Below are 15324 nucleotides of genomic sequence, written 5' to 3'. Positions count from 1 at the left end.
AAAGCTAGTATTAAGCTGGGTTCACACCTCCATAAGAAGCGGCTCATGGCAGGGGTCCAGTGCGTCCCTGTTCACCGTTTTAGGTCCAATTTCGGTTTGAAGTTTTTGGCTGAATTCGAACCTTAAACAGACCAGAAGATGCACAGGACTCCTGTCCAATTCACTCCGCAGCTGTTCCAGAGCTGTGTGAACCGGTTCCATTGAGAGCCAGTCACAGGCTCCTGACATGCGAATTGGATGTGGAGAAACCCATATCCAATTCGCAATAGTGTGAACCCAGCCTTACAGTGCCTTGAAAAAGTATTCATACCCCTTGACATTTTCCAAATTTTCTCATGTTACAACCAAAAAACGTAAATGTATTATTGGGATTTTATGTGATAGACCAACACAAAGTGGCACATAATTGTGAAGTGGAAGGATAAGGATAAACGGTTTTGAAATGTTTTTACAAATAAATATCTGAAAAGTGTGGCCTGCATTTGTATTCGGCCCCCCTTTACTCTGATACCCCTAACTAAAATCTTGTGGAACCAATTGCCTTCAGAAGTCACCCAATTAGTAAATAGAGTCCACCTGTGTGTAATTTCATCTCAGTATAAATACAGCTGTTTTGTAAGGCCCTCAGAGGTTTGTTAGAGAGCCTTAGTGAACAAAACGCATCTTGAAGGCCAAGGAACACACCAGACAGGTCAGGGGATAAAGTTGTGGAGAAGTTTAAAGCAGGGTTAGGTTATAAAAAATTATCCCAAGCTTTGAACATCTCATGAGGCACTGTTCAATCCATCATCTGAAAATGGAAAGAGTATGGCACAACTGCAAACCTACCAAGACATGGCTATCCCACTAAACTGACAGGCCGGGCAAGGAGAGCATTGATCAGAGAAGCAGCCAAGAGGCCCATGGTAACTCTCGAGGAGCTGCACAGATCCACAGCTCAGGTTGGAGAATCTGTCCACAGGAAAACTATTAGACGTGTACTCCACAAATCTGGCCTTTATGGAAGAGTGGCAAAAAGAAAACCATTGTTGAAAGAAAGCCATAAGAAGTCCCATTCACAGTTTGCGAGAAGCCATGTGGGGAACACAGCAAACATGTGGAAGAAGGTGCTCTGGTCAGATGAGACCAAAATTTAACTTTTTGGCCTAAAAGCAAAACGCTATGTGTGGTGGAAAACGAACACTGCACATCACCCTGAACACACCATCCCCACCGTGAAACATGGTGGTGGCAGCATCATGTTGTGGGGATGCTTTTCTTCAGCAGGGACATGGAAGCTGGTCAGAGTTGATGGGAAGATGGATGGAGCCAAATACAGGGCAATCTTAGAAGAAAACCTGTAGAGTCTGCAAATGACTTGAGACTGGACCAGAGGTTCACCTGCCAGCAGGAAAACGATCCTAAACATACAGGCAGAACTACAATGAAATGGTTTAGATCAAAGAATATTCATGTGTTAGAATGGCCCAGTCAAAGTCCAGACCTAAATTAAATTGAGAATCTGTGGCAAGACTTGAAAATTGCTGTTCACAGCTTTTCATCCAATCTGACAGAGCTTGAGCTATTTTGCAAAGAAGGATGGGCAAAAATTTTATTTTCTAGATGTGCAAAGCTGGAAGAGACATCCCCAAAAAGACTTGCAGCTGTAATTGCAGTGAAAGGTGGTTCTACAAAGTATTGACTTCAGTCGGGCTGAATACAAATGCACATCACACTTTTCAGATATTTATTTGTAAAAAAAAATTTTAAAAACATTTATCATTTTCCTTCCTCTTCACGATTATGTGCCACTTTGTGTTGGTCTATCACACAAAAATCCCAATGTTTTTGTATGTAACATGACAAATGTTGAAAATTTCAAGGGGTATGAAAACTTTTTCAAGACACTGTAGCTTTAGGATTAAAGTTAAGGGGAATTATTTGATTTAGTGTTAGGGTAAAGGTTAGATTACTGGTCCAGGTATTAGGAGGGAGGTTAAATGAAAAGGGTTAATATCAGAGCCAGGTCTAAGTTTAAGGGCCGCTTCACACCATTGCATGTTGGTGTTTTTGTTTTTTTTCTGCCTGATCCATTTTTCATTGAACGCAACAGAAATGCATCAGAGTAGCGTGTGTTGCCACTTGTTGCAATACACTTTATATTGCTCAAAACATGCATCATATCGAGTGTTGACGTTTGTCATGGCATGTGCTGATGCAACAACAGGCATTTGAATGTTGAGAAGCTTAGTGTTAGGGTCAGCTGCAAGGTTGAAAGCAAGGGCATGTGGAGTTTTTTTTTTTTTTAATGGTCCTGAGAAGCCCTGCAACATACATCTGCAGTGAATGTACTACAATGCAACAAAATTGTCTTTCTTTGTAAACAAGAAATGCTCTCAATACCAAGGCCTTTCACCTGAACTTCATATGCATTACATCGCATCTGGTGTGAACAAACTATCCAACCACAACTGAAGTGAGCTCTATGAGAAAAGCAGGTGACATTTTAGAATACGTTGAAGGATAGTTAGCTGATAATCTAATCTTGATCTAATCTTGTCAAGCAAATTAGATCCTCATATTAAATTGTCATTATATATGCTTTTTTTAAACGCTGTTCTTTAGTTTATAATCTTTGATGTTATCTAACAGCTGGCCAGCACTGGGACAACCAGGATGAAAAATTGCAGGGAAAATTCTATTTTAAATAGCTGGGACACTGTGGTTGATTTACTAAAACTGAAGAGTGTAAAATCTGGTGCAGCTCTGAATAGAAACAAATAAACTTCTCGTTTTTTTGGCAAGGCTTAATTGAACAAGCTGAAGTTAGCCTGGCCATATACGTTTCAAATTTCCCAGGGCTACAGGAAAGATATTTGAACGATTCCCCCATCAACACAAACAGTGCAGACAGGGAAATCCCTCCTGCCGAGCAATTGTCTTTTCCCGGGAGGGGAAGCCATCCCCACCGGGAGAAGATAGTGATTATTGCTAACGGCTAGATACCGCTAGCAAAAGTTGCAAGAGAATATGCAGGCTGGTTAAGATTCAAACCGTGTATGGCTGGCCTTAGAAGCCGATTGGTTACCATGCACAACTGCACCAGATTTTTGCACTCTCCAGTTTTAGTAAATCAACCCCAAAGTGTGCTAGGAACAGAAGACATGCACAGTGAGTCTTTCACAAGTGGCAGTACTGGGACTGTCATTGTTTTACTGACTGGAGAACAACTATATAGAAAGTTTTGCATGGAGTTCTTTACCACTCATCTAAGCTACATGCAGTTCACAGATGGGACAAAAATGGACATAAAGACTAAGCTCTTTTTTTCAAATAAGCAAAACAGATGCATATGCTGAACCATTGCTGAATCTGAGCAGTTATTGCCTACATCAACCAATCCAGTTTTGCCTTTCACGTTTCTAAAGCAATGTGGGAGAAAGGAAGAGAACATGTCACTGGCTGTTACAAGCAACAAAAACAGTATCTTCTTTAGACAGTGTTTATTTTTGCCTTGTGTGGGTTATCCTTGATGGGTAGTGGCTTATTGAAATGGGTATGGCCTAGACCACAATGGATAGTTATGTATGGATTTTGGTTGGTGTGGTGAAACAACAAACAGTATGATTATGGCATTATTGTAAATGCACAAGGAGATGGCTATTGTCAGTGGTGCCTGCTTGAGAAATTCACAAAACTGTATTTCACGTAGAATCATTTTTTTTTTTTACAATTTGTTCTATTTTTTGATAACATAAAACTGAAAAAAAAATTTTAAGTTTTGCTAACACAGCAATTACAAAGCTATATAGTCTCACTGTCTAGGCACATGCAGGCCCAGCATGGTTCACAATACATTCTACCTCTACTAGTTCATGCATCTATCATCTATGTATATTATTCAGGCAAATAAGGCATGCATTGGAAATTCCTCTCTGTTCCCAATACACTATTCTCATGCAGACAAAGAGGTATTAGTTCATGTCACATAGGACAGAAAAAAAAAAAAACAGCACTCCATCAAGCAAACATCAAGAATTGTACTGCTGGAAAGGCCAGTAGACATTCTCCAAAGCACTACCTAGCAGTAAAAGACTCAACTCAAGCCATGTTCATTCAAGGTTGGCCATAGATGAATTTATCAGCATCTTTTGCTTTCTTTATGACTACATGACTATTGTCTACACAGTACACCTGACTCTTGTAGTTTAAGGTCTTCTAAGTTGAATGCCTGTTGATCCCACATCCCAAAGTGCCAATGCAGGCAGACACTGCTGACATTATTTGTTGGTGCTCAGCACACTTGGAAGGAAATGCTTCACTGAGCAAGCATGTTTAAGGTCATGCAGCTCATTACACCCTTTTACCGCCCCCCAAGGAGCATTTAGAAGCATGAAGCCTGTCTGTATAGGGCCTCAGTATAATAAATCTAATAAATCTGAGGTGTCAATATCTTAGTGAATAGGTAGAGTAAAGCAGCCCATGGATGAGCTACTTTGAATGAAAAAAAGGACTTGATTCCCCCCATCCACACATTCAATGTGAATAGAGAAATCCTCCTGCTGAGCTACTGTATTCTGCAGCACAAAAAAGTACTGTAAACTTTCCAATATTTTACATTTCACATTGTGTTTTGAAGGACCACAGTAAGTGGACTTGAATAGAAATGTGTAAGATAATGCCCCCTGATGCAGAAAGCAAGGCTTATTTAGGAACTACAGCATAGTGCGCTGGTGGGAAATAGGAAGTGAGATTTATTTTTTCTTGTGTATCGGTGCATCTCACAGTGGATGTCAGCAAGTCCTTATTTATGCATGTGGACTTTTACGGAACTGCAGCACCAGTTATTGACTTGTCCCCATTTAAGTAACTTCCTGAACACTGGGCCTCCATATTACTAGAGTGCATGTCTGACACGCCCAGTATATAAAATCTGGCTTTACAAAGTGTTTAAACTCCTGTTAATCTAATTAGGATTTAAGGTATTATAGGGTATTAACACATGCTGATCTTACATCACATTAGAGCACGGTGCCTGAAAAGTTCATTCATGGCCAACCTTACCAACTTGTCTGCTTGTGCTACTGCAGTATAAGTAGGTATGGCACTCACCAGTACATAGTAGTAAGCATACAGAGCTGCCACATGATGCGTCACAAAATATTTATCACCAATCGCCTTCCAGTAGTATAAAATAAGCAACAAGTCTGCAAGAGAAGAAAACACAAAAGCTTATAAACAAAGTTTAAGGAATAAAGCAATAAGAAATAAACGCGTTGAAGAGCCCTCTCGCATCCTGGGCCCAAGCTGAACATTAAAGCCAGACTGTTGCTTATTGAAAATGTTTTTAAATAAGGCCAGACTGAAAAGAACAGAATACTTACCTTTCCCGAGTGTCTGTTCAGCTATGCAGTCTAAAAATTCTTCCTCATTCAACACTTCCGAGTGAATCAGATTGGTGCTCTCTCTGTTCTGTAATTCCTTCCTCCAAATCCTATGTCACTACAGGATGGAACCACAGAGACATCTGACCAACCCAGAAGTGTGCAGAACATGGAAGACATTTCAGCTAGCTTAGTTCTATAACAGAGTCAAGCTTGGTATTGAGGGCAGGAGGACATTAAGTATTAATTCCTTCCTAATAAGGCTGGCCTTATTTAAATAAAAAAAACATACAGCAAAAAAAGATAAGATGAAGCCTCACTCCCTCCTTTTGTCAAATGCCACACTCTACTGACCATGGTAGTTCTGGCTGTTTACAGTAGAATGATAATGGGTAGGGCAAAGGTGGAGGCACCACATTTCGGGTTAAGCAGGTGTCAAGATGCCAGTATGAGCCTGGGATTTAAGCAGGGCTCTAAAGGGGTGAATATGAAGACCGAGAGGGCTTGCTTACAGTAGCCTGCACAGAAAAACGAGTATAGAAATGCATGGACAGAGAGCTCTGGGTGGTATGTAAAAATGCAGACATATGGCATTTTTCTACACTGCACTGCTCTTGATCTGAGGGATCAGTTGTAGTGTGAATAGAGCATTTTTAAGTACAGAAAAATACAGGTTTTCTTAACACAAGTGTGAACAAGCCCAAACACAGGTAGTTGCAGGCACCAAAAGGTGTCTGCACTTTAGCACTGTTGCTACCTTAGAAATACTTAATGCCAAGTCAGGTTCATTTTAAATAAACTTTATATTCTTGAAGTTTTAAGAACCATGTTTCTTTTAAGGGTTGCATACTTTATATCTGCTATCCAGATACTGCGGGGTTGATTTACTAAAACTGGAGAGTGCAAAATTTGGTGCAGCACTGCATAGACACAACCAACTTCCAGGTTTTTTTTGTCAAAGCTTAACTGAATAAGCTGAAGTTAGAAGCTGATTGGCTGCAATGCACAGCTCTACCAAATTTTGAACTCTCTTTAGTAAATCAACCCCAGTGTAACAAACTACTGTCTGTGACATGTTGCTGACCAGGACAGCCACTGCACTATCAAGGTCTAATCACATAGCTGACAAGGTTTTGTTCAGACTTTGCATTGAACCAAATAAACCAGAGAATTCAAGGGCACAGAGGAATCCATAATACCGTGTGACTATATTTCAGATTACTGGATTTCTGTATGAGCTTTATATTTTAAAATATTTCATTTAATAAAGCTGGCCATAGACAAATACCTTCATCCACACAAACAAGGTGGATGGAGGAATCCCCCCAACCCCCTGTCAGGACATTGTAGTCTGACAGTGGGTCCCACCAGTGTCAGAATACACGGATTAACATACGTTTTCCAGCATGTCCCTTCTACAGAAGTCAATCAAACAATCAACTTCTTTTGAGCAGGGAAAGACACAAGCCGGCCAAAATTCGACAGCTTCCTGCTGAACCGGCCACATCTTGAACAGTGTATGGCCAGTTTAAGAGTACTGGGTCATAAGGGTCTTCTATTTAATATTATTATTTATTCACTATATTTGTTATATGAACAGGGATCTCTTTTTTCTTCATTAAAAATGTTGAGTAGCGCAATGGGTACTTGTCCTTTTGTTTTTTACTGTGTTTATTTTTACTCTTATAAGCATAGGGTATTATTTTCTGAAAACTCACAGAAAATATACCACCAACCCCTTTGTGGGTGTTTTTTTCCCTTCCCCATAGAGAATGATCCTTTCGCCAACTGCACAGACAGATTAAATTCATCCAGGCCAGGAAGTCTGGAGCCAGCTTGGTGCAAACAAGACCCCATTCTGTAACATACAGTTACCTGAGATGAGGTAGCCTGAGGTTATTGCAACATTCAGCTTGACCAAGTATGGATCCCCCCTGAAAAATATAAAACCACACAGAAATCATTTCAACATGTCCGAAAAGAATATCTACATAGCTAGAGGTTTTTCAAAGTGAGGAAAGCAGTTGTTAAATATATTAACCTTTCTCCTGGCTTTTGTACTGCACTGGGTGGTGTCATCCTCCTCTCAGCGACATGCAGGCAATGCTGAGTACCAGTGGCGGCTGGTGGTAATTTTTTTTTTTTTGGGGGGGGGGGAACAGTGCGCCCGACACCGCGCCCCCCCACTGTCGTGTCGGGTCAGGTCGGGTCGGTCAGTGCACTTACCCCATCCATGGCAGGCAATAACGGACGGCTTCCCCTTCCTCCGTGGGCATGTGCCCCTTCCCCTGATCAGCGGCTTTCACCTCCTTCCTCCTCTATGGCGGACAATCAGAATGCTTCTCCTTTCGGCCAATCAGGAAACGTGTCTCAGAAACGCAATTCCTGATTAGCGGAGAGGCGATTCAGTGTGAGAATAGTGATCATTTATTCGCTATTCTAACACACCTGGGTGGGCTCCGAGCGCAATGCTCTGCGCCCGGAGTCCACCCTATTTTGAAGCCTATTAAGAGCCTTTGGCTCTGATCAGTGTTTCAAAAAAACACCCCCACCACTGTAATTCATGTGTCCGGTATCCTGAAAGGGACTGGACGCATGGATAGGGGATGGCGGCAGCATGGATAGGGGAGGAGGCGCCCGTGTGGCCTTAATGGATGGGCTACCCCTGCTGAGTAGCCTGAACATTGCAGGATGACCCTCAAACACAGTGCAGGCATGTGTGGTCATCTAGTGGAAATTCTATATTGCCTAAATGGTTGTTGCAAGACTTCACTCATATCTGTATCACTTTCTCACATTGTGTAACCCCTGCATGGGTGACTTGCTGTACCATTACTTTTGAGTGCAAGAATAAAAATTATTGTACCAGAAACATAGTGCATGTATGTGTTTTTGCGATATTTGGGCATTCCCCAAGATCTTTGCCAGAGGGCGGATGATACCATCCTAACCTAGGTGCCGTGGATGGAAGCTGGTGGAAAGTATATTTTATTAAAAAAAATTATCTACAGTTTTTCTTTATAAATATTTTTTTTTTCAACCTTTTTGGCATGGGGTAAAGAAGTACTCAATAAGCTGACCTTGGTCCATATACGCAGAGTTCACGTTAACAAGTCCTCCTCCTCAACTCATGTGACCTGTACTACACTTAACACACAACCAAGACCTGAGTATCCACATGACTCCTTTCCCAGTCTCAACACTACATTTCCACAATCACTTTCTGTAGACCACCCAACACAAACCTATGAACTTTCTGAAGTATGGTTAAATCTCTTTTGTCCATGCTTATCCTGTGGGTTCTAGGGGTGCACTTAGTTCTGCACTCCTGTGACAAGACTGATCTGAGAGATTATGTCTTTTGTTGAAAAAATAGAATGAATCCTCTTTGGGTCACAAGGAAGTATCACTTTTTATCACTTCTTACTTCCTGGAAACTAGGTGGGAAGATCAGATGATCGGTTCCAGTGTAGCATGAGGAGAATCCTGCTGATCCATGCTATCTCGGGGGCTGGAAATGCCAAATCTGGGATCATTTTGTACACAGGGTGCAGAACGTCTTATGGAAGTTTTAGAAAGATTAATGGCTGCATGTTTAAAGGCTCATTTTTAAAAACAGCAATTTACTAAATACATTCTGCTGCAAATATACATGTTCTATGAAGTTTTTGTTTTGTTTTTTAAAACAAAAGTGGAGTTTTTATTAAGTTGTTTTTACATGTATGTTGCTAGTCCTTGGGTGTGTCCAGATTTTGCCTATCTTAGTGTCTGGGACCACAGCCCATTACTTATCTAGCCCCCCGCGGCTAACTACACACATTGTACCAAGTGCCAAGGTACATGCATAGCTCCCAACTGTCCCTGATTTCGAGGGACTGTCCCTGATTTGGAGCAATGTCCCTCTGTCCCTCGTTCCTCCTCACTTGTCTCTCATTTTGGTCTGATCTATATAGTTGTATATAAAATGCACTTTTTACCTTTCAAAAAGTGTTTGCCAGTGCTAAACCTTTCATCCAAATTCTAAATTGGTTCATTTGTAAATTTTAAAAGCCAATATAAAGGAATAGTAGTGGTAAAAAAAAGCTCTTGTGGATTTAATTAACCTTTTGTTTTGGTTAATTCTCCTTTAAGAGGGTGTGGCAGGGGGCGTGTCCTATGCCTACATACGTTTGCTAGTAGGTGTCCCTAATTCCCATCTCAAAATGTTGGGAGGTATGTACATGTCCAAACAAGATTCAGCCCCCAAAGCAACATTATAGGCCATCCCCAAAACATGTGGTCCGTGTATCTTTCCTAGGACTTTACTGAGCCTGCACTAATCCAGATGCACTGCTTCCATTGTTGTAGTACAAGGCAGTAAAGAGTTTTGTTGAAGAGCTGACTGAAGAATTTAGCCCTGGTTCACCATACCTGCCAACATTTTGAGATGGGAACGAGGAACACCTACTAGCAAATGTATGTAGGCATAGGACACGCCCCCTGCGACATCCCCTTAAAGGAGAATTAACAAAAAAAAAGGTTAATTAAATCCACAAGGTTTTTTTTTTACCACTACTGTTCCTTAAGATTGGCTTTTAAAATTTACAAATGCCGCAATTTATAATCTGGATGAAATGTTTAGCTCTGGGAAACACTTTTTAAAAGATAAAAAGTGCATTTTATATACAACTATATAGATCAGACCAAAATGAGGGACAAATGAGGAGAAAAGAGGGACAGAGGGACATTGCTCCAAATCAGGGACAATTGGGAGCTATGGTTCACACTAGTGCGATTTTGAAATTGCGCTACTTCAGCACGATTTCAAAGCTGCAGAATAGTGCGATTTTCACCTCCGATTTCATTGTGGCTTCTGACTTCGTTAAACAGAAGTCTATGCAAGTTGCTGAGCAGGAGGATGACAGGTTCGTGTCTACTCCACCTATTCAGAGCGGACATTCACACAGCTTGCTGCTCCATCGAAGGCAATGGGTGGTCCAATTGGGTCCACCTAAAAAAACGTCAGGCGGACCCGGTTGGTCCGCCCGTGTAAAAAAGGCCCTAAGGTAAACATGAACTACTTATGCACATAAACTCCTCCATAAGTGAGAAGAGTTCCATCACAAAAGCAAAAAACTGAGGTCACACTGAGTGGGTTAGGATTACAGGGAGTACACCCAAGTGCTGCATGTCCAAAAGCTTTGCCTATATCCAATCACCTGAAGGTACAAGCCTTGAACCCAGCACTCTCACCTTTATGAGCCTTCTTACCTCCTGCATCATGTGAGTGGCTAGTGTTAGCCTGCTTTTAATAAAATGTTTTGTTCATACTACACTTAGGGGCGCTCTTCCTTTTCTGCTTTCCACATTTATACAGAGCTTGCTTAAAACTCCAAGGATCGGCAGCCATTAGTGGACTATCTTCCCCTTCCCAAATTGGACTTTCACTATGGATTTTTGGCCAGTGACTGCATCCTACCAGCAGGCGTATACTCCATACTTTTACCTTATCAATTAGTCATAAATCTTTTTTTCTTTTCTTACTGGAAGTCTTAAGAAAGTGAGCATTTATTAAATATAAAATGGTGACAGTTCATTTTTCAGTGGATTATAAATTATCTGCTAAAACTATTCTATGAAACAGTATGCATATGCAATACATCAGTCAGCCCTGCAAGAAGGGTGATAAAACACGATCATCTGTCTTACATAGTACAGCAGTCATCCAGCACTTACTGGAAACGAGTCACCAAAACATACAGTAACTGGTTTGTTCATTTGTCACCACTAAAAAGTATAATTGAACGAAAATTCTTTATGTGGTATTTCAGTGCCCAAGCCCTTCTATTACGTTAACTCCATCCAAATCTAAAAAATGATATTCGTTTAGGGTTGATGTGTTCTTTATAGAATGAAATAAATAAATTAAAAGCAATGGAGCTTCAAAAGTATTCTTCCGCCTGAATGAAAAAATGCATTTATTCCGTTATGGAAGAAATGAAGCTTGAAACATTTCTAGAAGCAGCTGTCAATGAAATCAAATGAAGTGCATTTGTTGCAGCTTTGATAACAAATTGTAAGTCAGCACACCAAATTGAACTTTTCTAAAGCAAAAACAGATCAATAAAAAAATAAAAGGAGATAAAGAATTACATGCAAGAACCTGATGTGATTATCTCAAGAAAGGGACTGATTATTATTGATTATAGCATGATATTGGTTTAGTGGCATTGTTCTCCAAGCCCAATTCTAGGCAAAACAAAAATTCTACCTTTGCAGTGAGCCATGGGGAACTGCAAAGGTTAAAGCGTTTGTTACCCCAACACTTCATGTTCCTGATATGTTCCTGCTGTACAATTGTATGAAAAACTATCCTGTTCTATTTGCATTGCTTCGTTTATGTGAAATCCCTGGTGTTCCTAAAAATCCCTTTGCTTTCCTATAAAAACTAACCACAGGAGAGCACACCATGGTCAGTTCTCTAGCTATGTGTATTGTGTGCTCTCCTCCAATGATCAGACTTGTCCTAACAGGCTGCACAGTAATTTACTGGGAAGCTCAGTGTGCTGCTGCTACTCCTCCCCCCAGCTCTTATGCAGCTGAGAACAAAGGGAATGTAATCACTTATAAAAAAGGGAACAAATGATATTTATAATGTTTTTTTATATCTATACAAAAATGTTTTGCCTTTCATTTTTATTTCAAAATGAGTGGGTTGTTTTACAAGGTGATCATTTACAATCACTTTAAATGCTTGTTAGGTCCAGGATTTCATGAATAAAGTTTAATACGTTGTGCCAGCAGGCTCCCTCCAGTGGTGCGACCAGTCCCACAAACCTCTTCTCCAAGGTGCACCTGGCCATGATTGCACTCCTGCCTTCTCCATATACCAGTGTTAATAACCCTGCATCATACATGATGACAAGAGACCAGACATGTGCGATTCGGTTCGTAACCAATAGATTTTCGTACAAATCTGTTAGTATTTGTACATTCGGATCAATTCGAACATCCGAATAGCTGAAAGAACCAAAATACGAAATACAAAATTACGAATACACGAAAATTCAGTAAAAGAAAGAAAATGACATCTATAATGAATGATTTACATTTCGTATTTTCAATCCTTTGTCTGTTCGTAATTTTGTCTGTTCGTATTTTCATTCATGTGTTCGTAATTTTGTCTGTTCGTAATTTCATTTCTTCATTCTTTTGAATGGACAGTGTAAGTGTATCTTAATATGTATGTTCGTAATTTCGTGTTCTCGATTCGTTCTTTCGAATGGGCAGTGTATTAGTGAGTAATGCCAAACAACTACATTCCTGAATCTTTTTAAACTCAGTTGAGGAGGAGCCTGAGTCAGGTCTCATGACTGAGGGAGTGGACTGGAGTAAGTAAGTACTTAGAAAAGCAAGCATAGGATTATTATTCTTTATTTCCTATGAAAGTACGAATCAACGACAAAGGCAATCTCACAAAAGTAACAATTACTAAATTTCGAGTAGTGTACCGAATAAACGAAAATTATTATCTAACAAAATTCCGAATTTGGAATCAAAGAAAACAGAATTAGGAATCATTTCATATCAAAGAGAATATAACTGTTATGAAAATACGAACGAGTCCGAATATAAAAACTCGCGTCTTACGAAATTACGAATTAACGGAAACGTAAAGAAACAAAACAAAACAAATTTTTTGTTGTGCACGTCTACAAGAGACGACCCACAGACTGGCGCTTCATAAGGAAGAGGACAGCACTGGAGCCTGCCATTGCGGGGTCTGGGTAATGCAGGGTACACTTTTTTTTTTCGTTCAACCCAGCAGGATAAATGAAAGATAACTGAGAGATTGCTGTACTAACACAAGCAATGTTAGTGCGGCCATCTAACATCAAACCCTGGACCTAACAAGCATTTAACCTTTGCTGTTCCCCATAGCTCACTACAAAGGTAGAATTTTTGTTTTGCCTGGAGTTGGACTTTGAGAACACAGGCTTTAAACGAATATCATGTGACCAATCACAGCAGATCACGTGACAATGGTATACAATAGATCGCTTCCTTTCTTGGCATCCATTGTGTACAATTATGTTCCTAGGTGTGACTGGTCACATTGATCACATGGTACAGACAGGGCCAATTACAGCTTATCTGTACCATGTGGTTAATCACAACAAAACACACTGAATGAATCAGTTTCATTCAGTACAGTGTTACAGTCCAGTCGTACAGTGTTATTATGTAAACAATGTATTGCTCTGGTCACAGTGTGTTAAAAAATAATATTTTTTTACATACTGTCAGTAGTCAGTGTCCCTGATTAAGTATTATATGATAACACTGTACTGGAGTGGTGACAATATGTAAAAAAATAATAAATAAATTGTGAAAGAACTTTTTTTTTTTACATTTCCTGACTTTCTAAAAAATTGTGACAAAAAATTACAACTTAAAAAAACTTGCCTCCTACTAAACACTTGGACTGTCTATTTTCCAATAAGTGAACTGAACTGCGGTGTACAGACTGATACACCAGCAGCACAGGCCACCATGAAGTGCAGCAGGACCCGGAGAGTGGCCCGGATATTTGGAGTTAGTTCACCATTTAGGCAAACTTACCCTTCCAGTAAGCAACAGATAAACACCATTTGTGCAGTTTTTTCTTATGGAAAAAAAAGGTTTAATCCATATGAGTAAAAAGTGACTGTTTTATGCACCCCTGAGAGTATAATAGTTTATCTCAAACCTTAAACTGGACAGTTTGGCGCGCATGTAAAGGTGGAAGAAAATATGAATAAAGACTTGTGGAAAAAAAAAACACACGATTTCATATGCTGAATGCTATCATAACCAGAATATATATATTTTTTTCTTTTTTTTTACTTAAAGAGGTTATAAACCCTATAAAAAAAAAAAAAAAACTGTACGACAAAGGCATAATGAGCTAGTATGCAGCGCATACTAGCTCATTATGAAATACTTACCTTAGAACGAAGCCCCCGCACAGTGCTGAGACGGCTGACATCTTCCCCCGTGTTTCATCCAGGTTTGCGGGCTCCGGAACTGATTGGCCGGAGCCACGATGATGTCACTCCCGTGGCATCCCGCGCAGGAGCCGCCAATCGCGGCAAAGGGCCCTAAAGAAATGGCACGGTTGGCTGTTTTTTTGGCACACGCTGATGATGTCGGTGGCAGTGTATATAGTAAATATCTCTTAAACGGTGCAAGTTTAGGAAATATTTACAGTACCTACAGGTAAGCCTTATTATAGGCTTACCTGTAGGTTCAATTAAAAAGGAAGACTTTATTTTCTCTTTAAGTGATCTTTTAAAGCTGAATTAAACCCTCCTATCCTTTTCAGCCAAGGAAGCTGCCATGTTAGCCACGCTTTTATCTGCAACCGCCATGGTGCTGCACACGTGATCAGTTATGACACCAGCCATTTGATGGTTTGAGTTTGGTTGCGGACACAAGCAAATGTGACAGCTAGCCTTCCTAGCATGCCGAGAATGTAACTGTTTTTTGAAGCTGTTAATTCAATGGGTTTAGTTCCGCCTTAAAGCAAAAGTAAACCCATCCATTTAACAGTTTAAAAAAACATTTACATTCCTGGCATGTGTCAGAAATGTAACTGTCACATTGTTTGTGCTCTCAACCTAACTGTTAAACCATCCAATGGCTGATGTCATAACTGATCACATGTGCAGCATTATGGCAATTAAAGATTAAACAGAGGGCAAGATGGCAGATTGCTTGGCTGAAAACAATAGGAGGGTTTACTTCCACTTTAATATAAACATCTTGTTTCCAAATAAATGAAAAAAAAAAAATCTTCATGTTCCTAAAATAAAGTAGGGAATACATAGGAACTGCCATTTCTGACGTTATTCTGAAAAATTGCCATGTTGTCTCTGGCTTCTATACTTTCTGATTAACTGACCTGGAATAAGTACGTAGCAAGAGAAGTCAGAACGCCTGA

General features: G+C 40.1%; 1 protein-coding gene across 2 annotated transcripts in view; it reads right to left on the bottom strand.

Moving 5' to 3' along the window:
* Positions 1-15324, bottom strand: part of TLCD4 (TLC domain containing 4) — a 129716-nt gene that overhangs the window by 28409 nt on the left and 85983 nt on the right. For both annotated transcript variants that reach the window (XM_073593080.1, XM_073593081.1), the window contains exons 4-5: positions 7239-7297; positions 5092-5186 (exon numbers count right to left, since the gene is read on the bottom strand). In XM_073593080.1, coding sequence (XP_073449181.1) covers positions 5092-5186; positions 7239-7297 — 154 coding nt within the window. The remainder of the gene's footprint in view (positions 1-5091; positions 5187-7238; positions 7298-15324) is intronic.

This window comes from Aquarana catesbeiana, linkage group LG07 (assembly GCF_042186555.1).
Source record: "Aquarana catesbeiana isolate 2022-GZ linkage group LG07, ASM4218655v1, whole genome shotgun sequence".
NCBI lineage: Eukaryota > Metazoa > Chordata > Amphibia > Anura > Ranidae > Aquarana > Aquarana catesbeiana.
This window is presented reverse-complemented; position numbering and strand designations above follow the sequence as displayed.